At 45.3% G+C, this 24,142-nt stretch overlaps 1 protein-coding gene across 1 annotated transcript in view; it reads left to right on the top strand.

Moving 5' to 3' along the window:
• The window catches only part of bahcc1b (BAH domain and coiled-coil containing 1b), a 58,343-nt gene extending 35,298 nt beyond the window's left edge, over positions 1-23,045 (top strand). The window contains 26 exon segments of the mRNA XM_062443107.1: positions 380-453; positions 456-785; positions 787-885; positions 887-941; positions 944-973; positions 976-1,193; positions 1,196-1,273; positions 1,276-1,300; positions 4,197-4,363; positions 5,233-5,369; positions 5,679-5,712; positions 5,714-5,784; positions 8,278-8,356; positions 8,606-8,792; positions 8,937-9,104; positions 10,584-10,754; positions 11,267-11,511; positions 14,060-14,267; positions 14,463-14,580; positions 15,115-15,190; positions 15,285-15,393; positions 15,487-15,603; positions 15,705-15,842; positions 16,499-17,949; positions 19,665-19,901; positions 20,353-23,045. Of these exon segments, the coding sequence (XP_062299091.1) occupies positions 380-453; positions 456-785; positions 787-885; positions 887-941; positions 944-973; positions 976-1,193; positions 1,196-1,273; positions 1,276-1,300; positions 4,197-4,363; positions 5,233-5,369; positions 5,679-5,712; positions 5,714-5,784; positions 8,278-8,356; positions 8,606-8,792; positions 8,937-9,104; positions 10,584-10,754; positions 11,267-11,511; positions 14,060-14,267; positions 14,463-14,580; positions 15,115-15,190; positions 15,285-15,393; positions 15,487-15,603; positions 15,705-15,842; positions 16,499-17,949; positions 19,665-19,901; positions 20,353-20,562 (4,832 nt within the window). The 3' untranslated portion in view covers positions 20,563-23,045.
• The last annotated feature ends 1,097 nt before the right edge of the window (positions 23,046-24,142 follow it).

Genomic DNA, 24,142 nt, shown 5'->3' with positions numbered 1-24,142 from the left:
TAAGAGCGCAGGGGTAACAGGGGCCGGCGCTGCAATCACAGGAAAACGGCAGGGGTGTCATCAATATCCCACATAGATCTATACACACACACAACATATTATAGTATATACACTACTGTACACACACTCTGTGTTCTCTGCACCCTGCTGTCAGTGTGTTATGCCAACTGTAATCACGTGGTTTCATCCTGTCTGCCTGAACAGAATGGCAATGAATTTAAAAGGCTAAAGGCCCCGACTGAAAGACAAAGGAGATTTTTCTGTTTCCTGTAGATGCTGGTGAATACATTTTATGTACAGTTTGTCAGAGTGTAAAGGAAAAAAAAAGGTTTAATGTCAGAAAACCTATTTGACTTTTGCTTTACCCTCTGTCCTCCAGACTTGCCACCTGTTTACACCTACCCTCCGATCACCATGGGTTACAAGGCCGGGCCCTCTCCTCCTGAAGCCCGATTGGGCTGAACAAGCCATGGTGGAGGCGGAGCCGGCAGAGGCCTGGTGTCAAGTCCCTCCCACATCCGTGCCATATCCAGCCTCTCACGAAAGAAGAGGTGAGGAGGGAAGAAGAAGAAGAAGATAGAGACTGTGAAGTGGTGGAATCCCAGAGTGGAGTTGCAGAGGAAAAGAAGGAGGAAAGGAGGGCGGAAGCCGAGCCCGAGAGCAAAATTTCTGGATTGCCGCCATGCCCTTCCCCAGCTTCAGTCCCCAGTCCAGCCTGCCCGGCCACAGGCACAGGCAAAGCCCTAAAAGTAGAGCTCTCTCTGGGTTTCCCGGGCCAGAAGGCTAGCCTGGGAGGAGCCCGAGCCCTCCAAAGAACAGGAGGATGATAGAGAATGTAGAAAAGAGGACATGGAGGAGGATGAAGGGAGAGAAAGTGGAGTGTTCACAAACAGAATGTGCTGTCTCTGTGTCTGGAGAGCCTCCAGAGGAGGAGGAGGAGGATTGGGGGAGGATGTAGAGGTGGTTGAGGATGAGGAGAACAGGAGGGTAGCGGGAGGAGTCTAGATGAGGACTTGGTGGAAGTAACATCTTCTTCTCCCGCTCCCCTTCCATCCTCTGACCCCGTCCTCCCTCTCCCGGCAAGCACAGCAGCCCAGCTCCAAGGGGCATACATGTGGAGCCTGGAGCTCCTGATCGCTGCGGCTCTGTGTGCCACCAGAGATGCCTTGTACCCGCCTGTACCTGCTGTCCGGGGGTGCCAAGTCCTCCATCTCACCACGGCATGGAAATACTGGGAGAACTGGCCGAGCTGGAGATCCAGCAGAGGAGCAGGGGAGAGCAAAGGGGAAGGATGCTGAAGGTGAGAAGATGTTCTTCTTAATGTAGACAAATTAGAAAATTCATAAAATGTCTTTGAAATGGAAAACAAAGATCTAGAAATGCCCCATTTCATAGGCTTACCCAATTTTTCATTACACCCTGTCCATATTTAGTATTGTCTTCTTACAACAAACAGTACCAAAATGCCTGAAAATGAGATCAAGGAAAAAGAAAAAAAAAGTTATCGTACTTACCCATACCCTCTTACCCTTGCATACACAAACACACACACACACACACTCAAAGTGAACCAAAAAAAAGAAAAGGGTCTGGGAGACGTGTGCAGCCCAGATGTGGAGACTATCAAACTCACACTCTAACCACACACACACACACACACACACACACACACACACACACACACACACACACACACACACACACACACACACACACACACACACACACTTCCCACCAACTGTCCTGCTTCCTTCCTCAACTCAGACTCCCTGTTCTGAGTTGAGGGGGGGGGGGGGGGGGGGGGGGGGGGGGGGGGGGGGGGGGGCAGAGAGATGGAGCAAACAAACTGGGTTTCAGACACAAAGCCAGGACACACACACATACACATACACACATACGCACACACTCTGCCCAGCGTGTCCCCCAAAGGCTCTGGCGTCTTGCTTTGCTAATTAGACCCTTTCCTTTAAAACACTTCTCCTGTAAGCGCTCCTATTTTCCTCTTGTCCCTCTGAGAGAAAGTGTTTTTATTTATGCCAGCATCTGTGTGTGTACGTTAGCGTGTGCGTGTGTGCGTGCGCGCATGCCGATGTGTGTTGTGTGTAAACTGTTAAGTAATCCCAGATGAATCCCTGCTCTCTTCCATCAGACTCTATGTGTCTCTCCACCAGGCTGCCTGCTCCCTGCCTGCGCCTCCTCCCGCCTCTCCCCCTACTCTCCGCCTCCTCCCTCTTTGTTATTTTTCCCCCCTTCACCCACTCCTTCTTCTTCTTCTTTTTTTTTTTTTATTAAACCAATGTAATCTTGTGTGTAAATCCTGCCTCTGCAAGCCTTGTTGACGGAATTAATAAGTGTAAAAATCATAAGTCGCTCCGCAGCTGTCTGCGCATGTATGTGTGTGAGATACAGAGCGTGTGAGTGTGCATTTGTTTACATGTGTGCGCACGTGGTTAGCATGTGTAATAGGTGTGAAATCAATAAGTCCTGTTGTGGCGTGGAAAACGTTCCCCTCAAATTGCAACACATTTATTTAAAACCCGCACTGGCCTCGCTGCGTGGAATGTTATTAATACCGCTGATGGCGTTTTTGTCATCGTGAATGTGTTTGGGAGATGAAACCGATCCCAGACAGATGCATTTATGCCGCTTCTTGACGCGGAAGGATATTCCAGCCGTTCACTGGAGATTGCAATTACAGATTAAGGAATCAAGAGATACCCCCCCCCCCCCCCCCTTTCTGTATAAATTAGCGCCATTTCTTCTATTTACACATAGACAGTGGAGTTTTTGTGTCATAGTTTCCTTTATTCCCTCACATTTCTTTTTATATTGAAATTTCAGCTCAATAAACTCTCTTAATAGTCTCTAATGATGACTAGGCCCATATCAACTGTAATGGTTTTTAATTTTCCTCCACTGTTTTTGTTTTTCCCCTTGAAATCCCCGGTGCCGCCTCTTATTACATCCTTCACCCGCTTTAGAGACACAGTATAGTGTTATTACTGTGCAAAGATGTGTGCCTGTGTGTGTAGTATACTATGGGCGGAAGGTATCTATCGATTGTGGCCATCCTCCAGGATACTAAACTAGGCGTGGTGATGTCAGTGGTGATGTCACCCTGTCAGGGTAATCGGAGCGTGCCATTGGCTCAGAGGTCTGACAGATGAGATGGCATTGACCTCTGTGAGCCGGGACAGGACAAAGCCGCATCTCTCAGCTCCTTCCCACCCGCTCCGTCGCTCTCTCTTAGGAGTTACCTGTCACTCTTGCATCCGTTTGTTCTTTTATCCGCACTTCTCACAGATGAAGACTCCATCCTTCCTGTCCGCTTCTTTCTCCTCTCCACAGCAATTCGGGTCTGCGTTTCCCACTCACATATACAGGTTTTAATAATGTCAGATGTCAGAGAATAGGCCTCACAGCTTCAGTGCACAGACTCCTCTCCTCTCCTCTCCTCTCCTCTCCTCTCCTCTCCTCTCCTCTCCTCTCCTCTCCTCTCCTCTCCTCTTCTCCTCTGCTCTCCTCTCCTCTCCTCATCTCTCCTCGCTCTCCTCGAAGGGGAAATTGGATTCTGTCCATGTCCATAATGAGGAGATGTAGGAGAATAAATAGATAGCTCAATAAACACTTTGCCTCTTATTGCTTCTCCTCCCCTTTACTCCCCATCCCCTCCCTCCCTTCCTTCACTGCGTTGCTCTCCTCCTCCCTCTTGCCAGTCGTTCTCCTTCTCTCCAATTCTCCCTCACACACTCATGCAGTTTGTCTGCGCAGCTCAGCGAAAATGTTGTAGGTGTGCATGTGTGTATTTACAGCATGCATGTGTTTTATTTGCATAGGTGTGTGTGTGTGTGTGTGTGTGTGTGTGTGTGTGTGTGGAACGTCTCATGAATATTCTGTTTCATCCGCTGGTACTGTGACAATGACAGAGTTAATGACAGTGACAGATGTAGAGATCGTTCTCTACCGCTCCCCCAGTGTGCGTGCGTGTGTGTGTGTTGTTTGTGTGTATGATTAGGCAGGAACACCAGTATACATCAAATAAACTACACAGCTAATATCATAAATATCACCACTTTTCAAGGCACAGTTTCATCGTTGCAGAGATAAATCCGCTCAGCGTACAACATGTTTTATAACACTGTGTCAGCCGCTATGTGATGTACCAATCTAAACCGAAACAATCCATCTCCGCACAGGTGAGGACATGCTGACCTTTGACCTCCACAGTCTGGCGACGCTGGCGGCCGCCCGTGCCCTGGAGATGGGGGGAGGGGCTGTGGACGCAAGGGCGGGCCAGCAATGTCCAATCAGGAAGAGGCTGAACCTGCGCAGGAAGTGCAGCTGGACGCCTCGCCACGAGCCGGTGAAGCTTTACTCCACACACATATTTTGTGTTTATGCATGCAAACATAAATCATTCATGCCGACAATCTGGGGGAAGTGTTGAATAATGGACATAGTTTATTTATGTTGGATTGAAGTGTAAAAACACATACATAATGTGGTCAGCTACATACATTTACATTTTAATATCTTTAAGATCTTATCTTTTACTCTTTATCAAATCAACAAGCACAACATTAGCAGTACAACACCCATTAGTCATCTTCACTAATGCTAATACAGTCATCAAAATTTCCAAGCTAAGACTGTAGCCTACACTACTGTGTGTTGAGCAATATTAGGCAAATAGCATTACCCCAAAGATAATATAATAAACATTGTAGCTTTTAAGTTAAATGAGAAGTAATCTTATTTCTCATGTGGTAAAATCTGTGTATGTGCAAAAGTTAAAAGGTAAAAAATAATCTACAAAATGACATTTTTATTTGAAAGGAATATTTTGACTAATTCCGTAACAACAATATAGCGGGCTGTAGCAAATTCTTCAAAATGTGGGTTATCCCATTTATTAAAAAATCCCCAGCCCATATAAAAATACTCTGATAACTCTTTTTACTTGATTTAATTAATAGTTACCTATAACATTATATAAGTGTGCAAATATTTTAGCATAGAGCAGCTTAATCCTTGTCTTTAAGAGTAGCTGCCATTGGTCAAGAAAAATGAACTGATATGGGGATCAAACCTGTGAGCCTTTGGTTACAGGAAAAATCCATCTAATCATCAAGCTGCCCAAACACAAGCTGGCTGCTTCACTTATCCAATGACTGTTGAACTCAGTTTGTGTTCAGCATTTAAATTCCCCTGCTTTTTGTGTGTGTGTGTCAGGTGTGCCCAGTGAAGGGCTCCATGGAGACGATGGGAGGGGAGGAGCTGGCCATGCGTGTCCAGCTGGCTGAGCTACAACGCCGCTACAAAGAGAAACAGAGAGAACTGGCCAAGCTACAGAGGAAACACGACCACCAGTGAGCAGAGACAGCACACACACACACACACACACACACACACACACACACACACACACACACACACACACACACACACACACACACACACACTTCTTTTTCTCTAGACTGAATCGTGCATTCCAACATTCACATTTCTGCTGTCATGCTGCATCCTCCTGATCTATCAGGACTTGCTGCCTGCTCATACCTAATGAAGTCTGACCTGTAGCCGATACAAGTTTCCTTCTAATTTATCCTGCTGTCCTGGCTGCATCTTTGATCTCTCTCTCTCTCCGTCTTCCCCCCTCCTTCTCTTCCTCTCTGCAGGAAAGAGGAGACGTCTCGCAGCCCTGCCCGCCGGGGGCCCGGGCCGCCCCCGCAAGCGCAAGTCCACCCCCGGCCCAGCTGCTGCAGAGAGCTCCAAAAGACTCAGGTCAGTGCTCTGATATGGCGTCAGTATAATCAGTGTGATTGGCAAGCCCAGCTCATTCATCCTGATTTCTGTTTGTGTTTTACTGAAAGGCACGGTTGATTTTCAAGAAGTTCTTCTTCAGCTGAATTGATTCGAATGCTCTATAGCTGATGATTTGCTTGATTGGGCACTGGAAGGAGCTGCTCATTCCCACACACACACACACACATGCACACGCACACACACACACACACACACAATGGGTTACGTGACGGGAGCTGTAAGATGGGTGTGATTTTAAATGAGAGAAGGTAATGGAGATGAGGCCTTCATTAATCATCATTAATCACTTTTAATCATATTTATCACTTGCATTGATTATGTCCTGATTCCCTGTGAAGCTCCAGCATATATTAATACAACTGGACAAAGTCCTGATGTACAGTTATTACAGTGATAAACGACTCAACACCACCCCGCCCGTCGCAGCACACCACCCAACACACACAACCGCGCATTATTTAACACTTTTAACACATGCACACTTCCACGCCGACACACATTCCTGCACACACAAGCTGCAATCACACACACACACACAGCCAGTGTTCAACGGCTCATAATAATAAATGTGTTTTCTCATGCTGCCCCACCTCTGTTAGCATGTGCACCCCTTTCCTTGATAAAATGATTAGAGAAACTCAAGGTTTGTCACGGTTACCAAGATTAGAAAGCGCTAATGAAAACGACAATGAAAGGCTTTAGTCATACATGCCAGTGCGCCACACACACACACACACACACAAGGAGAATTTGTTTAATTAGTAGAGCAGGTCGCTACGTGCCTGAGCAGCATTTCTGTTGTTATTAATGAGCGACCTATCATTTGTTTATACTTTCATCTTCTCATTAGAGATGGGGGGTGAAATGAAAGAGAGGGGGAGCGAGAGAGAGAGAAAGAGAGACAAAGAGACAGAAAGACAGAGAAAGAGAGAGAGACACACAATTTAACAGTATGTCTAAAGATCTCGCACCATTTTCCCTTGAAGGCATTTATGCTGTTGCACTAGTTTGAGTACCTGAAAAGTTGCAGAAGTCATTGTGTGAAAGATGAAAAAAAGGGTGCTTGAGAGAGAAGTTCAAACTCTGCTTACTTACTTACTACAGCCACTGCGTGAAGTGTGTGCACTTGTATTGTCGGTTTCGGACAAGTTGTTGGACACAGCCCTCCAAGTTCTGATGTGGGCTGGAGGGGACGCTGTTCAACAATCTGACAAGCACTGTACTTGACCCCTTTAAGGTCTGGGTTGCAGTTAGCATTCCAGTTCATCCAAAAATATGTTGGATGGGGTTGAGGTCAGGGCTGCGTGCCGAGCAAATTTGGTAAACCTCGCTTTGTGCATGAGGGAATTGTCATGGTTAAAATAGGAAAAGGCCTTTCCAAAACAGATTGAAACACACTTTTGCCAGAAATATCATAATCTATATAAATGACATGCTTACTATGCTGTAAGTGAGGACGTGTCATGGGGTAAACTGCGGGGCTCAGATCCTAGGAAGGGTCAGAGCTGATTGATCTGGCATGGGGATGTTAACAGATAGATGTTGTTTGAATGGATGGAGAAGGAAAAAAAAAGATCTTTTAGAGTTTTTAGACATTCCTTATCCTCTCCTCTCCTCTTCTCTCCTCTCCCGGGAGCGGAGATGCTGAGAGCCAAACCTTCCCTCTGTGGGAATATAGGATTCACCTGCCTCAGACACCAGCTGCTAACAGTGTGTGTGTGTGTGTGTGTGTGTGTGTGTGTGTGTGTGTGTGTGTGTGTGTGTGTGGTGTGTGGTGTGTGGTGTGTGGTGTGTGTGTGTGTGTGTGTGTGTGTGTGTGTGTGTGTGTGTGTGTGTGTGTGTGTGTGCTGGCAGCCTGTGGTGTGAGAGAGCATGCATACAATGAAGGAAGGATGGAGAGAGAGAGAGAGAGGAAAGGAGTAGTGTTCAATAGAGGTTAGTGTTTATCGATCGAGCCCTGAAGCTCCGGTCAACGGACAGACTCCCTCGAGACTGCTTCATCTCTCTCTCTGTCTCTTTCCCTTCCCCCCAAACCATTCTCCTCCTCCTCCTCCTCCTCCTCCTCCTCCTCCTCCTCCTCCTCCTCCTCTCTCTGTCTCTCCTCCACTCTCCTTCACACCAGATAAGTCTTACCCTTTCATGTGGTGATTGAGCAGAGTTTCATATTCGCATGGCCGCTGAATATTTCTGTTTGCCGTCAAACTGCGCCGAGCCCGTCTCTTACCTCATCAAAGTTATGAGACGGAGAACAGTGGGAAGAGGCAGAGAGCGAAACAATGAGTGAACCCAGCAGAGAGGGAGGTGAAACGAGAGAGAAGAAAGCAGAAGGGCAGAGTGGTAGAGAAAATCATCCTTGAGTGAAAAGAAATGTGTGATCAGATTGATTCTGTGATCAGTCCTTTTTATAACGATTTCTCACTGAACTGGGGGCGTTTTTGTTTTGTTTTCCAGGGCCGGGCTAAATTTACTGGAGGAAAAAGCCAGGAAGAAAATGTCCAATCACGGCTTCAACAGCCTCAGTGCCGCACAGGTCTGTCCTTCTGCAAAGCTCCTGGTTTATCCACACACACACACACACACACACACACACACACACACACACACACACACACACACACACACACACACACACACACACACACACACACACACACACACACACACACACTGACAACCACTTCTTGCTTGCTAATGTGTTTTTTTGGTGTTTTTTTCCTGGATGTTTCAATTAGCGGAAAGAAATGAGTAAATAATTAGCTGTTCCGCTCCTGCTCTACAGATGAAAGCTCGCTGTAAGCACAGAGGTCGGCCCAGCACCCTGAGCTCCAGGCTGGCCAGAAGGGTGACCCAGCTGAAGCAGAAGGCTGCAGCCCAGCGTGGTGCACCGTCAGCGGGAATGCTGCACTGCCGAGGGGCCCCTGGAGCACAAGAGGTCATGAAGAGTCACTGCAGACAAGGAGTAAAAGGTGGGGACGGAAGGAGCATAAACACACACACACACACACACACACACACACACACACACACACACACACACACACACACACACTTGTTGTCTATTCAGCAGCACCCAAAAATTCATCTCCCCCCCCCCACTGTTGTGTCATCAGACCCACAGCAAGACTGGGCAGCCGGTCAGACTGTGAAGAGGAAGAGGGGTCGCAAACCAAAGGTGCTGATGGGTGTCGACCAAAACAGAGCTCACCACAAAGACAGCCGGACCTCTGAGAAACGGGAAGTCAGGGATGAGAAGAGTTACAGCGAGAGTTCAGAGCACGGTCAGTTATAAGGATTTTTACCAAGATGTTTTTGGGTGTGTCCTCAAGGATATGTCTGGTGTTTGATGTGATGTTTTACAGTGCTAATTGTAAAACAAAACGGCACAATGGAAGACAGATAAAGAAGTTAGCCAGAAGTTTTTCAACCAAGGATCCTGTGAATCATGACTCAGCCATAAAGAATGAGTGAGAATTTAAAATACCATAAAAGTAATTTCTGTGTCATTTTTTCTGATAGAGCATAAGTGCTGAAAAGAGACTTGTCATGCAACTACAAAGGGCCTTTATCACAAGTTAGGTAGAGTTCATACGCAGTTACGTGGATGAGTCAAGCAGTGTTGATTTGGCTGATGGCTCACAGGACATCGACCAGACATTGTGAGATTTCACTATGAGAGTACGTCTGTGTGTGTGTGTGTGTGTGTGTGTGTGCGTGCGTGTGAAGCATCTGAGAGTGAGATGTCTGCCGTCATCAGGGGCCTCCTCTCACTTCCCAGCTCGTCTGTCACACCGTTAAAACCGTTAACGACTTGCCACAGGCATGCAGCGCATCCACCCCTGCCCTCAACGCCGTACTGTAACGTAAGCCCGCTCTGGCCCCGTTCAGAATGTCACACCCCTGTCCTCCCTGATCCTCTTCACTTCTCCAACCTCGTGAAAATGCCCTCCTTAGAGGCCTTGAGCTGAGGAGACACAATGACACCCAAACGCTTTATGAGAAAGGAAGCTTTAATATGAAACTACCAAAACTTCAAGAAAGCGCTAGAAAACTGACTGACCTCGTGGCCTTGATGGCATGGAGGAGTAGCAGTTGAATGAGTGTGTGTGTGTGTCAGTGTCCGTGTGTGTGTGTGTGTGTGTGTGTGTGTGTGTCCGTGTGTGTGTGTGTGTGTGTGTGTGTGTGTGTGTGTGTGTGTGTGTGTGTGTGTGTGTGTGTGTGTGTGTGTGTGTGTGTGTGTGTGTGTGTGTGTGTGTGTGTGAGGGAGGCAAAGTGTTAACGAGAATGCCATGTAAGTGACAAGTGTGTCAGAGATGTGTCGACACCCGACACGACCCCCGCAGTCAGCGACACACAGCTGCCAATAACAATCTGTGTGTGTGTGTGTGTGTGTGTGTGTGTGTGTGTGTGTGTGTGTCTGTGTGCAGGGCTGCATATGCGCATGTGTGTCAACATTTGCTTCCTGTCACTGCAGTTAAAGCATAAGCGGTGCGTTATTGTGTAGCCATTAAGGCAGTATGTTGCTCCTCAGGAGTTAATATGTGACAAAATGTCCCACTTTAAAACCCCTCGGAGGATTTTCATCTAACTTTCTTATTTATGAAAGTTTACCACATGCTTGCAACTGAGGCTGTAGAGGAATATTGAAAGTTAGCCGTCAATATATTCTGTCAAGTGAGTCCATGACTTTAGGTAACTGCGTTTGCATATAGATCACTTAAAGCTTTGTGTCTGATCATACTGATATTCTGATTCCACAGAGGAGGAGGAGGACGGCAATTTTGAGAGTGAAGATGGAGGCAGTGACGTCAAGATTAGCTCATCCTCTAAAGAAGCTCCTGCAAACCATGCCGGGATCATGTCTTTTTCATCACAGTCCTCCAAGCTCCAAGCAAACCAGAAAGCCAGGAGTAAGAGACCAGGCCCTCCTGGTAAGATTTTTGTACATATCTTTTAATTTTCTGGGGTCATATGAGAAAACTGTAATTCCACCTTTGGTTATTCTTTTTTTCTTTACTCAAATAACACATCCTATGATTTTTTTTAAAGGTTTAGAGAAACCTACACTTGTCTGACTTTTCAAAGGTTTTCAATGCATGGTAGAAATAGTCTAATTTCATGTTACAGATCCTAGATTTCACCCAACAATGATGATATAACCTTGTTTTTTGGGTATTTTGAATGTGACTGCTTGATATGGTCTTTGAGAAAAGAAAAGATTGTTAGTAATGTTGATATAATGGCCAAGCAGTTGGAGGTGTTCATTTTATTCATCTAAAATAGTTTAATATGTTTGAATTATTGTATCACCTGACAGTTATGTAGCATTTAAGACCCCATATTAAACAAAATCTCAGACTACATCTAGTTTCATATCACAATATTGATATTTTATCAATTTATCTGCCAGCTCTGATTTCCATGATGTCCTCTTCACCCTCAGGCATGGGGAGCATGCCCAGTACAGATCAGAGGAAGATGCCCAGGAGGCCAAGCCTCGCCAACACAGAGAGGGGACGTCAAGACCACCAAGGCACTAAAAGAGCGTCTCTGCCCAGCTGGGGTGCGTCGTCTGTGGGCTGCAGCTTTGGGGATGGCCGAGGGAACCATGGAGCTCTGACAGAAGTGAACAGGACCAGCAAGGAAGCCATGAGGAAGAGCTCAGCAGGGCAGGGAATTCTGGGAAAGGTGAGATTTATATATATATATTGTTCATATTTCCAGTGAAAGCTCAAAACTACTGAGGTATTTTATTACAGAGAGACAATAGATGATGATGGTGAGATGATGAGGACGAGTGTTGGATGGTGATGTGTGAACTTGACACAGTGACACAGCAATATTGTATTCTTACTAGTGTCAACTATTCAACCAAATAAACAGCAGTACTTTTTTGGCAGTACGGTACGGACATGGAGTTGGGGGGCAGGGTTGCTCCACTAATAACCTGGATACTTAGGTAGTCACAGAGCCGGATCAACTGTGGTTGTAAAAGGGACAGGCAGCACAGCGGGGCAGTTGTTACACGTCACACTCCTGAATCCGGAGCACCTGCATGCTATGTAAAAGCACACATGGAGGAGGTGGCTTTATGGTGGCTTTGTGTGGTCCCATGTTACAAAGAAAAAGGCGGGTCCTCTTTACAGCTATAATGCTGGTTCTCTGTTATAAAGAGGCATTTGTCTTTTGCCTCACCTGTTTTCAAACCAGATAGAGTTTCAGTGCACTTTTTCTTGTCCACCCCCTTAAAACATCACTCAACTTTGGTTGCACTGCTTCCTCACCATGATTTCAATCTGAAACCTGTTGATCATCTTTAACCGTTGCTCCTGTGCTCTATGAGAAAATTGCACATAGCACTTAAAGGACATTAGTAATTGACACTATTTTTGACTTATCGCTGCCAGGAAGCTGTGCAGTTTAAATGCTCTACCAAAGTTTAACAACCTCTTCAGTTGGATGGAATGGGTATGCATTACAGGTATATTGTTCACCTGATCATTCACACAGAAGTGCATGTGAATGGAAACTGAGAGGTGTGAGAGGTGTGACAGAAAGGTTATATGATGAGTAATGCAATAAATGACTGCTTCCACATAGTCGTAAAGAAGATAACATTTCTTTTGAAATGAGTTAATGAGCAAGGATGAACATCCTGGTTTTGTGTAAGGAGCCCGACAGTGGTCAGGACAGGGGTTGGGTTCAAACAGCACAGCTGCTGGGAATACGAATAAAAGGGGAGAGTTGACTCAGAGAAGGTCACTCCTTTGGCCCTCTGCTGCATGCAAGTAAAGGATGAAAATGAGAAAAGCAAGGAGCAATTTGGAAAAGCCATCACCAAGTTGACTACTGGTGAGCTGCACCCTGCCAGGAAATTTGAAAATCCAGTAGATTAACACTGACATTACCAACAACTTCAAATCCCTTATTATAGAGAGATGCTTACTATCAGTAAAGTATCAGTTACTGTAAATCAGTAACTTACCGTTTGCTCTTGTAGATGAGTGTTTGCATGCGTGCTTGCTGTGCTAACACATCGCTGCCCTGTTGTATTTGTGCAGGCAGCCGTTGACGAAGACACCCACATTCATTTAAATGAGAAATGCCCTGAGGTTCCCTTCTCTCTTTGACTCATTGTGAGGGAATGTCCAAAAACACATAACTCCAAACCAAACAGTATAGAGTATAAAGATAATCATTGGCCATAACCCTACACACACCCATGCATGCCTATACACACACTCATACATACACACACACACACACACACACACACACACACACACACACACACACACACACACACACACACACACACACACACACACACACACACACCACCGGCATTAAAGATAAATAATCATCCATGCCCTCTGGTGATGAAACTTCTGTCACTAAAATATATGGTCTTCTGATGTGGGAAACTAAACACACGCACACGCACACGCACACACACACACCGACACACACACACACACACACACACACACACACACACACACACACACACACACACACACACGCATGCTCCATCTCCTTTACTTTGAATATTATGGTCTTTTCTTTGGAAAGCTTAAATGCAAGCCGAAACCTGTTGGGCAAGCTGACTTTCCATCATTACTCATCAGTCATCTTTGGATAGACTAGCCTAAACCGGTCTTGAGATAGATTGTGTGTGTGTGTGTGTGTGTGTGTGTGTGTGTGTGTTTGTGTGTGTGTGTGTGTGTGTGTGTGTGTGTGTGTGTGTGTGTCGGTCGGTGTGTGTGTGTCGGTCGGTGTGTGTGTGTGTGTGTATCGTGTGTGTCAGTGTGTGTGCGTGCGTGCGTACGTGTGTGTGTGTTTGTGTGTGGTTATATGTCTGAAGGTGAGATTATAGATAAGGGGTCAGACTATTAATATTAGCAGGTGTCGTCCTTGCTAGAGTGTCCTTGATCAATGTGCTGAAGTCCTACCAGTTCAAGAGCTGCACTTATTGCTGACTGTGACTTCAGACCGTGATGTAAACACAAGTGAAAAAAAATCCTGCAGCCTTAATTGAAGTATCACATTACAAGAGGTGTTGGTGCCTGTGGTTGTGTTTCACTGATGGATTCACCACATCAGTCAAAGTGGACAGGAAAAGACTTGATTCAGTCACCTGCAGATCCTGTTTACTGTTGATTAATTTGGGCATAAAATCAAATGATGCCAGATCCTGCTTTCTGCTCGCTGATGTCACATCCTGTTTCCTGTCCAGGCCAAAGGTCACGCAGTGAGCCGACTCCTGCAGAGCTTCGCGGCCGACGAGGGCTTTCGCTTGGATGAGGAGAGCAGCTTCTCTGAGGGAGAGGAGGAGGAGGAGGAGGAGGAGGAGGAGGAGGAGGAGGAGGAACAGGAGGAGGAGGAGGAGGAGACAGAGAAGAAGATGATCCACCTTCCTCCCAATATGCCTTGCAGAATACCCGGTAGGCATAAACAGTGACACATCATTTATAATTACACACACATGTCGGTTTTAAAAGCATGTTGGATCATTTTCACACATGCCTCGGTCCCTCCTTTTCACATCACATAGCAATTATTCAACACACTCACAAATTATGTATATCTCACCTTTCATTCTCTTCATCCATCTTTCTACCCCGCCCTCCCCTTACCAGCTCTGCCAAACTGCGTGCTCAGTAAAGAGATGTTAGTGGACGGGCTGAAGATCCTGATCTCTAAGGAGGATGAGCTGTTGTACGCTGCCTGCGTTCAAACTCTGGACCTGCCTGACATGTAAGATTCCCTGCTGATACAAAACCTACACCTCACCTGAAACTAAGGCCACCAATAAATGAACAGAAATAAAATATTAACCTTCAGGGGAAAAAGGGAAGAGGTGCTATTTCACACAGCAAAGAGCCCACCATATATTTAATTAATCAGCGTGCGTTTGATAACTAAACTGTTTACAAGATGAGATGTATCAGAATCTGGGTGGCCTATCGCCTCAGCTAAGTAACTTCCTGAGGGGAACAACAAAACGACATACTGCAACAAGAGTCTTGTCCGATTTACAAAAGAGTTGAACACTTAGCTTTGTGCTAGTTAAATGCCTCGCAGCTGTGAGAATCTTGACAAACAAGAAGTCTAGATGACTACAAAGCCTCACAGCAGTGGCAGCCAACACAGCCGCCAGAAAACATTTGAACACTCACAACCTTCAAATATAACAATGGAAATTCTACTTTAGTTATCATTTATAAATTAAAGTGATAATTAGTTTTTGGGCAACCATTTTTCATGCATTGTTTTTTTTTTCTCTTTTAGATTCAGTGTTGTCATTGAAGGGGAACGAGGGAATCGCCCAAGGATCTACTCACTAGAGCAACTTTTGCAGGAAGCTGTAAGTTTCAGTCTTTATCCTCCGTAACATCTATTAAATTTAGTAGTTTTGAAGGTAGTTGTTGAGTATTTTGTGTGTGCTTTTTTCCCCCCAGGTGCTAGACGTGCGGCCTCAGACTGAAGCCATCCTGATCGCAGGGACGCGAGTTTGTGCCTACTGGAGCGAGCGTTCTCGTTGTCTTTACCCTGGATACGTTCACCGAGGTGAGCGAGCGAGACACACTAACAGCCTCACTCTGCACGGACACACACACACTTCATAAACTCATGTCCTCCTTCCTGTGTGTCGTGCTGTAGGAGGTCCGGGTGAGGAGGAGAAGGAGGGCAGTGTTATGGTGGAGTTTGATGATGGGGACAGAGGAAGAATCTCCCTTGCAAACATTAGACTTCTGCCTCCAGGATACCAAATCCGCTGTGAGTTTAATTTTAAAAAGAAGGACAGAAATACAGACTGACCGAATGAATGAAATAAAGAGAGAAACAAATTCCACCATTAAACATTTCTTCTTTGTCAGGTGCGGAACCCTCTCCGGCTCTTCTCATCTCACCTGGTCGCCGTGGTCGACGAAGCTCCATCCAGGAGAAGAAAGACACACCCACAGAGAAACCACCCAATGAGGAACCAGCAGGGAGACCCCAGGAAAAAAGACCAGGTGAGGGAGAAAGGACACTGGACATTCTGTCAAGTCTATTTTATCTTCATATATGTTGTTTGAGAATTGCTAACTAGTCGAACTAGTAAATACATTCACACACACACACACACACACACACACACACACACACACACACACACACACACACACACACACACACACACACACACACACACACACACACACAGCCCCTCAAGCCATTTTAAGAGCCACAAAAAAAACCCTCATATGCAGCTCTATATATTTCCAGCCAATTATCTGAAGCCTCTGAGTCAGAGAAGAGTACAGGTATATAAAACAAAGGACTCAAATTAAAATTCCTTGTTTGCCGCATTTAATTTACTTTCTATATGACCACATTAATCATAACTTTATGAAGTGTCATCTGTGCATTTTGTGCAGTTAAGCAACACACATGTAACTCATCACAAACTCAGAGTGACAGTAATGATGGAGGAAGAGACAGGTTTTCCAGGTTTGTTGTGGTTTGAGTAATGGATGTGTCGAAACCTACCTGGCCAGGTGAAGATCAAGGAGATAAAGATATTAAGTTCCTTCAAAGCTCTTAGTTCAGTAATTCATCTTAGTCTTCTCTTAAAACCTGTCAGTTCATATTGATTATAACTCCTATGTGTTGCTGGCTCCCTTTTCAGTTGGCAGGCCGAAGAAAATCCACTCAGTGCCTAAGACTTCCAGCACACCAACATCAGTATCAGACACTGTAACCAAAGGCAACACTTCGTTGATGAGCTGGTCCGCACCTAGGAAGAGACCCCCCGTTGATTTCTTCCTCTTTAATGGAACATCCCGCAAAACCCAAAGGAGGATTCGAGAGCGAGACTTGGGGGTGTTTCATCGCCCTGTCTCCCATCCCCTCACACCCCCAACCCCCATCAAAGGCATCTTTGGCTCCCCTTTTGTAGTTGACTCTTTTAGCAGCATCGCCAACGGCTACTCAACTTTTGGAAGCGGAGGAGGCTCAGGAGCGGGGCGACCAGTCACCACCATAGCATCCATGGGGCTCAGGCACTCCTCCTCGGCTTGCTCATCGGCTGTCACCATGGCAATGGCAGCCGGGAGCAAGAAGCCGGTAAGCCAACGTGACAGGAAACAATTCCTGGTGAAGCTAGACCATGAAGGAGTGACCTCTCCTAAAACAAAAAACGGCAAGGCCCTGCTTCGACTCGGGGGGAGCAGTGGGAAAGGAAGCAGGACTCTCGCCTCTGCGGGAGCAACACTGCGATACATTCACCCCTCCATGCTGGTGAAGCATGGCAAGAAGGGAGGAGGGGAAAGAGACAGCACTGGAGCCCGGTCTGAGGCTCTTCTAAAGGATACTCACCCTCTGAGAAAAGACCTTCTGTCAGCAGGCATCGGAGTCCAAAGTGGAGATTACAGTTTGGACTACCCAAGCGACTGCCCCAGCTCCTACTCTGAGCTGGATGAGGATGATGAAGACGGTGGTCAAGATGCTGGAGCACGAAGAAGAAGTAGTGGTGCAGCGACATCCCACCGAAATGGACGTTTTCTCTCTCGTCTCTCTGTCTGTTTCTCCTCGTCCTCATCGTCCTCTTCATCCTCCGGCTCCATCTCCTCCTCGTCCCTCTGCTCCTCAGACAACGATTCGTCTTACTCCTCCGATGAAGAGTCCTCGTCAGTGCTGCTGCGCCGTGCGCTGCTCCAGCAGGACAAACACAAGCGTCGGCAGAACATGAGCTCTGACCTCATGAGCCCTGACCCCACCACCTCCAACCCCTCTGCCTCTTCCGCGGCCTCGGCTCACAGCTACGTGGCCAAGGCTAGCATGGCTGTCCCAGGGTCAAAGGTGAGGGCGGAGAGAACGGAAGACAGGAAGGAGTACATGTCAAAGGGAAGCTTGGCGGCTAACAGTAGCACAGCCAAGACCCACATGAAGAGGAAAGAAGGAGTACATAACAGCCACCACCAGGGCCAGAGCAGTCCTGTGAGCCAGCAGTCCAAACCTTCATCCAAGGACCCGACAGCAGCCAAGAGGCAGAGGATGGCGTCACCTGAACCTCTGCACAACATGGCTCCCCTGCTGCCTGGACGCCAGCTGTGGAAATGGTCCGGTAACCCCACACAGGTAAAACATTCTGTTAATGAAAAGATGACTGTTGAGTTACTTTTTTCATGCACTAGTAATAACCTTAAAGCAATATTTCAGTGATGTTGTTTAAAGGGGTTTAAATAATTATTTTGGTAATGGGTCTGCATTGTACAACAGAGCCTGAGAACAGCTTTGCTCATAACTTAATTCCAATCCATTAAAATCACAACTTAATCAGACTTTGTTTCCCCTTGTTCACAGTTTTTCTTGGTTATATGGTCTCAAAATGACTGGCTTGGGTATCAGTAACCTTCCAACTTAAGTAGGTTACTGATTGCTGTTGCAGTTTCGACTGTATCATGCCTTGATTACATAAAAGTAAATGTGATGATCAAATGGGATCCTTGTCAGCATTGCTTATTCTGCTTCAGACTTTGTACACACCGCCAGCGTTATCAGGCATACTTGGTGTGGCTAATCTTTAAATTTGTCACCCTGATTATTAAGTCACGATCCAGAGATAACGGAACAAAAACAGTTTGAGCAACCGCTGCCACTCTCAGCTTCCATTCTACTGCGTTGTTTGCTTTGTAAACATGACTGCATCTGTCGACTGAGATGCGCAGCCTGAAAAAGCTGACCTTTTGCTGTGTACATGCCCCAAATAATCAAAAGACTGAGTGGACTGATGTAGGTGTGTCACTTGTGTTGTGGTTACAATCAAATCAAGTAACTGGGTTTCTTAAAGGTACACTATGCAGGATTTGTCAGTTGCTATTTGTAAACATGCCATTCAAGGTTGGTCCCTCCTCCCCAGGTCAACAACACCAGTGTGAGTGGAGAGCAAATGCAAGAGAGAGGGCAGGGTTGGTCAAATGAGCTAGATAGTGAATGAAGAGAGGGAACAGCGTTAGCAGTGAATCAGATAAATAATGACTGATTTGCATTATTTTCTGATTGTTTCAAGGCGGTTATGTTCTGAAGTAAAAATAAACATGCCCACACCTCCGCAAAACCCTGCGGGAAGTGGTTGCATTGCCAGATTTGGTGTGAATGCAGCTGGAGCACATGCTTCATCCTGTCCGCTGTGGCCTCTCTGCTCTGCTCTGCTCTGTGTGTGTGTGTGTGTGTGTGTGTGTGTGTGTGTGTGTGTGTGTGTGTGTGTGTGTGTGTGTGTGTGTGTGTGTGTGTGTGTGTGTGTGTGTGTGTGTGTGTGTGTGTGTGGCTCAGCCACACCCTCAATCAAACAGACACAGAGACCTGCTGCTCTTTATGTATCCATGACTCAAACAGAGAGCAGAGGAGAGAGAGATGGAGACAGCGATGTAACCTGGTTGCTTCGCTACCTCACATCCTGTGTGCTGTTACTGGCTGAGGGGCTACAAACCCACTGCTCAAAGGTTGATGTCCAGAGGTGTCTGGAACACAGCAAAATAATAAGAAAATGCAGGCAGAGGGCAGAGTCTCTGCAGATAAATACACAACCGCAAAGTGGGTCAGAAGTGATGATTGATATATCAGTCTTTACATTGTTTTTTAGTAAACTCCTGCACAGCATGCTTTTAACTTGCTACAGACAGAATTATTTTTTAAGAGAACATACCCCATTTTTTGGTATAGAAAAACATTTTCTATTAGAGGTTGACTGGATTAAGCAAAACAAACACATCTTACTTTTTATTAATGAGACTCCTAATAAAATGAACTCTCCACACTAAATAAATGAACCAATACTATTTTTATTTCTCTAGAGAAGAGGTCTGAAGGGTAAAGCCCGCAAGCTTTTCTACAAGGCCATTGTGCGGGGCAAGGAGACGGTGCGTGTCGGGGACTGTGCTGTGTTCCTGTCACCTGGTCGGCCCCAGCTGCCCTACGTGGGCAGAGTGGAGAGCCTCTGGGAGTCGTGGAGCTCCAGCATGGTGGTCAGGGTCAAGTGGTTCTACCACCCGGAGGAGACTTGCCTGGGGAAGCGACATCGTGATGGCAAGGTAAAGACCAGGGAGTAGAATATCTAAAGAGGGAATGGTCAAAGTAACAGTCCGTGACATTTTCATCACATATATTACTACTTTGCACCTTTTTATTCCCTATTCCCATTTGATATGAGTGGTTGGACCTCTATTTAGTTCTTGAAACTGTGAACATTTGCTGCTCTATGTACTCAGTGTAAGGGCGGGACTTTCTCTGCTGCACGGGAAATTGTGAATTTTACATTTCTGGCAGCAGCAAATCAGTGGTTTGTTTGGAATAAAGAGCTGTGTTGTTAGCATGCAAAGTGATATCCACCATAGTTGAACAAACAAAAAAGATCAGCACTTGCAGAAACTAAAAGTAAAAGATCTAAAGGGGTTACTACTTTTCTTGTGAAATTGACTCTAAATGCAACGTTTTGGCTGTTGGATATAATCAATAACTCCTTGTGTCTCCATCTACCTCTAGAATGCCTTGTACCAGTCGAGCCACGAAGATGAGAACGACGTGCAGACGATCTCCCATCGCTGCCAGGTGGTCAGCAGGACTGAGTATGATCACATGATTCGAGAACACAAGCCGGGTAGCACGTCTAATGACCTTTTCTACCTGGCTGGAACCTACGAGCCCACCACAGGCCAGCTGGTCAGCGCTGACGGCATGGCAATTGTGTCGTAGCACCAGATAGAGAGAAATCCAAATATTGACCCAAACTCTGGAGTTGACTGCTTCCAGGATAGTCCTTCAGAACAGACCAAGGGACAGAGGGAAACCAAGACAAGGAGTTTCAGCTCTGCGTATTGATCTGTCCCTTGTAAGAGAAGGAGCTAGCCCACTGAATAAAGCCCAGCAGTACTGGCACTTAGCGGAGTCCGGTTTGTTCTGGGGAAAAGTCTGACCCATGTCAGATTTTTACCTCTTTATCAGATGTGGATTGAGGCTCCCTGTCACAGCAAGAGTCTACAGCCTTCCTGTGGCTGATATAAGAGAATATCTAGTCACTTAAGCAAGATTACTGCAACAAAAGAACAGGAACCAAGGACATGAGCACTTTGGAGTATGGTAGCATGGAAATGCTACAGCAGACTTGGCTTTCTGAAACAAATACTGACTCAGAGAGCTGAACAGACTGTTATGGTAAGGAGAGACTTACTGTAAACCACACTGGTTTGGATGGTTTTAATGGTCTTTTACTGGTAGTGTGATGATGACAAGGCGATTTGGAGATCCCCAATAGGACCAAAAAACACTGTAGTTTGGACTTTGTGTGTAAATGTGTGTGTGCGGAGTGGCTGAGATGACCATGTCTGGCATATAATGAGCTCTGAGTAAATAGTGCTTTAGCGTGCGTGTGTGTGTATGTGTGTGTGTTTGTACTGTGTGTGTGGTCATGCACATATATGCCTGTGCTCGTCGGTTGCAAGCCAAGATGACGTCATGACACACCGTCAGTATGTCTTTAACACTCTGAATATGAATCTGTCCAGTACTTAGCGTTCAGTTTTTTAGTCCTCGAGACGGAAACACAAAATGTTTTTTCTCCTGTCAAGCCATACACGTCAATACCTCTGTCGTATCCTCCTATTCAGGTGCGAAGACACATGTACAGGTAGTTGGATTGTTTATTTGAACTGTGCGTGCATGTTTGCGTGCGTGCGTATGTGTGCATGGGCGAGCGTGTGTGCTTTGTACAGCGTTATGTATAATATAACATGTTGTAAATACTATACATATATATTTGTTCTTGTTGTTTTTCTTTTGCAGAGAAGATTATTTTATTTAGATTTTTTTAAGGGTGTGTGTGGGGGAATTGGGGAGGGGTCTGGCAGAGGGAGGAGGTTAAGTTCAATTTCCTTCTCTCTCAATGCACTGAACAGGATCGGAGATGTGGATTTGGGGTCAAGCTGTACAACTGATGTGAAGACTTTGCAGTTGTAAGCCATGCTTTAGGGATGAATATGTAGAAAGGGTGTCTGGGAAATGTTGTTTTTATAAAGAAATCAGAAAAAGGCTCTTTTTAAACGTGTCCAAAATCTCTTTGTTCTCTTTATTTTGCTCTGTTAGGTTTAGAGTGTGCTTTTCCTGTTGGGAGCTTCTTTTTTTTTTAAACAAATACTGGAAAGGAAACTAAGTTTCTGCTGTTCTCTGATCCTGAAAGAATCTTCTTTATCTATTTTAGCCTGTATTTCTATAAAAAAATGTAGATATTTATCTGGCATCAAAAAGAAACATACCAAAGCACCTGTGAGTTTACGCTTCACCGCATTAGAAGAAAACAATTTTATGATGAAAAAAAAAAAAGACAGAAAGATGTTCAATCAAATCTGAATCCGGGACCCCTGCAATCACCGAGGTATTTGAAGTAGAGTTCCTCTCGTTGTCTGCTCGTGTTCATCCAGCGTTGCTATGACAGCCTCTAAGAAACATTGCAGCAACATTGTCTGCACACTGCCCAGCTGATGCACTTGAGGTCTCTATGGCAACCAGAATGGCATCACGTGACTGTGAAGGACAATCAGAGCCAATCAATGGGACAATGTTGAGAGACAAAAAAAAGAAAAGAAAAAAGATAAGGATCAAATCACAAATTATGCTTCTTGTCACTTTTATTCCTGCTTTGCCAAAAATGTCTGTGTGTATGTTTTATGTTCGCTTGTTTTCCTAGTTTACCATTGTCTTACTGTTTATGCAAGCCTGTGATGACTGTGTGTTGTCAGTGTATAGGATGTACAGGGGGGAAGGACATGAATGCCTTTTTTCTTTTTAGGACATTGACTTTTTTTGACTTTTAACAACAATGTTGCTGTTACACTGCAAAGCAAAAGCTTTATAAGAAATCTAATGTGAAACTCACTTTTGAAATATTACATTTATGGGTCTTTAATTGATTTTTTTTTTTTAAAGCTGTATTTTCTTTAAGAAACACTGGATTCAGTTCTAACCACATTTTGACAGAAGCAGCATCATTGTGCGACCTGTTTTGTTTTGTAGACCCACTGGAACCTGCTTTGTATGGTTGAGATGGCCTACTAAAATATATTATGTAATTTCAGTCATTCTTTTGGAAATATGACTTAAATATTTCCTCATGTACAAAAAGAAAAAAATTATTTATCTTAATTTTATTGCCTTTTTTGTGTTTCATTAAAAAAAGATTCTTACAAAAAAAACATCTTGATTTCCTTTTTTTCCTTTTCTGTTGGGTGTTAGGCCTCTGAATACCACCTTGTGTTCATCAATACCCATCATTTGTCTGCTGAAGTAAAATGGACCACAGAAGGAAGCGTGGAAGGTTCAAATGGGGGAGGAAAAAGAAAAAAGAAAAACACGAGAAGAGGAAGCAATCTGAAACTATAGCTGTAGCTGATAGAGGGGAAATAATGGGAGAGAAAGGGAAACTGTATCTAGCAGCGTTTCATGAGAGACGGACAGGCGGGATAAAGTCTCCTCGGGCTGTACAGGTGGGTCAGGTATTCAGAATAATAAAAACGGAACAGAACCATTAAGAGAACAAAGCACGGAGATCAGTTTACAGCCTGCAAAGATTTCAAATACTCACTCTTTCTGAATGTGTGTGTGTGTGAGAGAATAGAGAAATGCAGTTCACATATGCTCGTCAGACAGAGCCTGTTTATACACCAGTGTAAATCCTCACAGTCTGCATGCATTCCTCTACTTTTGTGAGTTTTTCTACTCCCCCTTTATGTGTGTGTGTGTGTGTGTGTGTGTGTGTGTAAACTGAGAGCTGAGAAGAATAGTTGAGATTATCCTTTGCAGGGCGTGTAGTTTCTGGGACAAAGTGCGCAAATTTACTGCATTTTATTTGAGACTTCCTGTGATATATTCACACCTTTTTTATCGCACTGTAACCAGAGCTTTTGTGATGCGGCTTATTGCAACATTAAAGTCTGGATGGAGGATTTACCTTTGACCTCAAATTACAATCTGGCTGCCTCGTGCTACTGCGCGAAGAAGGCTTGAGCGCAACGTTGCCTTGAACACCAGCCGTAAACTTTATTTAGTTTATTTCAAGTGGTGTTTTTAAAATTGGCCCCTCTTTTCTTTCCTCTCTCCCTGCTTTTCTTGTCAATACAGGAAAAGGTGACTCACCTTTTTTCCTGAATAACTTTGCTAATGGTCCTCGGCCGTAGTTTGAAATCACACATATAGGCCTACATGCATTCAAAGATAGGCTCTTTGTCCAGCGGTATGTGTGTTTGCAGTCCTTTTGTCTCCTGCGTTTCGCTGTTTCGGCAGT

The sequence above is a fragment of the Scomber scombrus genome, chromosome 21 (genome assembly GCF_963691925.1).
Source record: "Scomber scombrus chromosome 21, fScoSco1.1, whole genome shotgun sequence".
NCBI classification, from domain to species: Eukaryota; Metazoa; Chordata; class Actinopteri; order Scombriformes; family Scombridae; genus Scomber; species Scomber scombrus.
The sequence above is the reverse complement of the archived record's forward strand: the minus strand, read 5'-3'. Positions and strand labels throughout refer to the sequence as shown.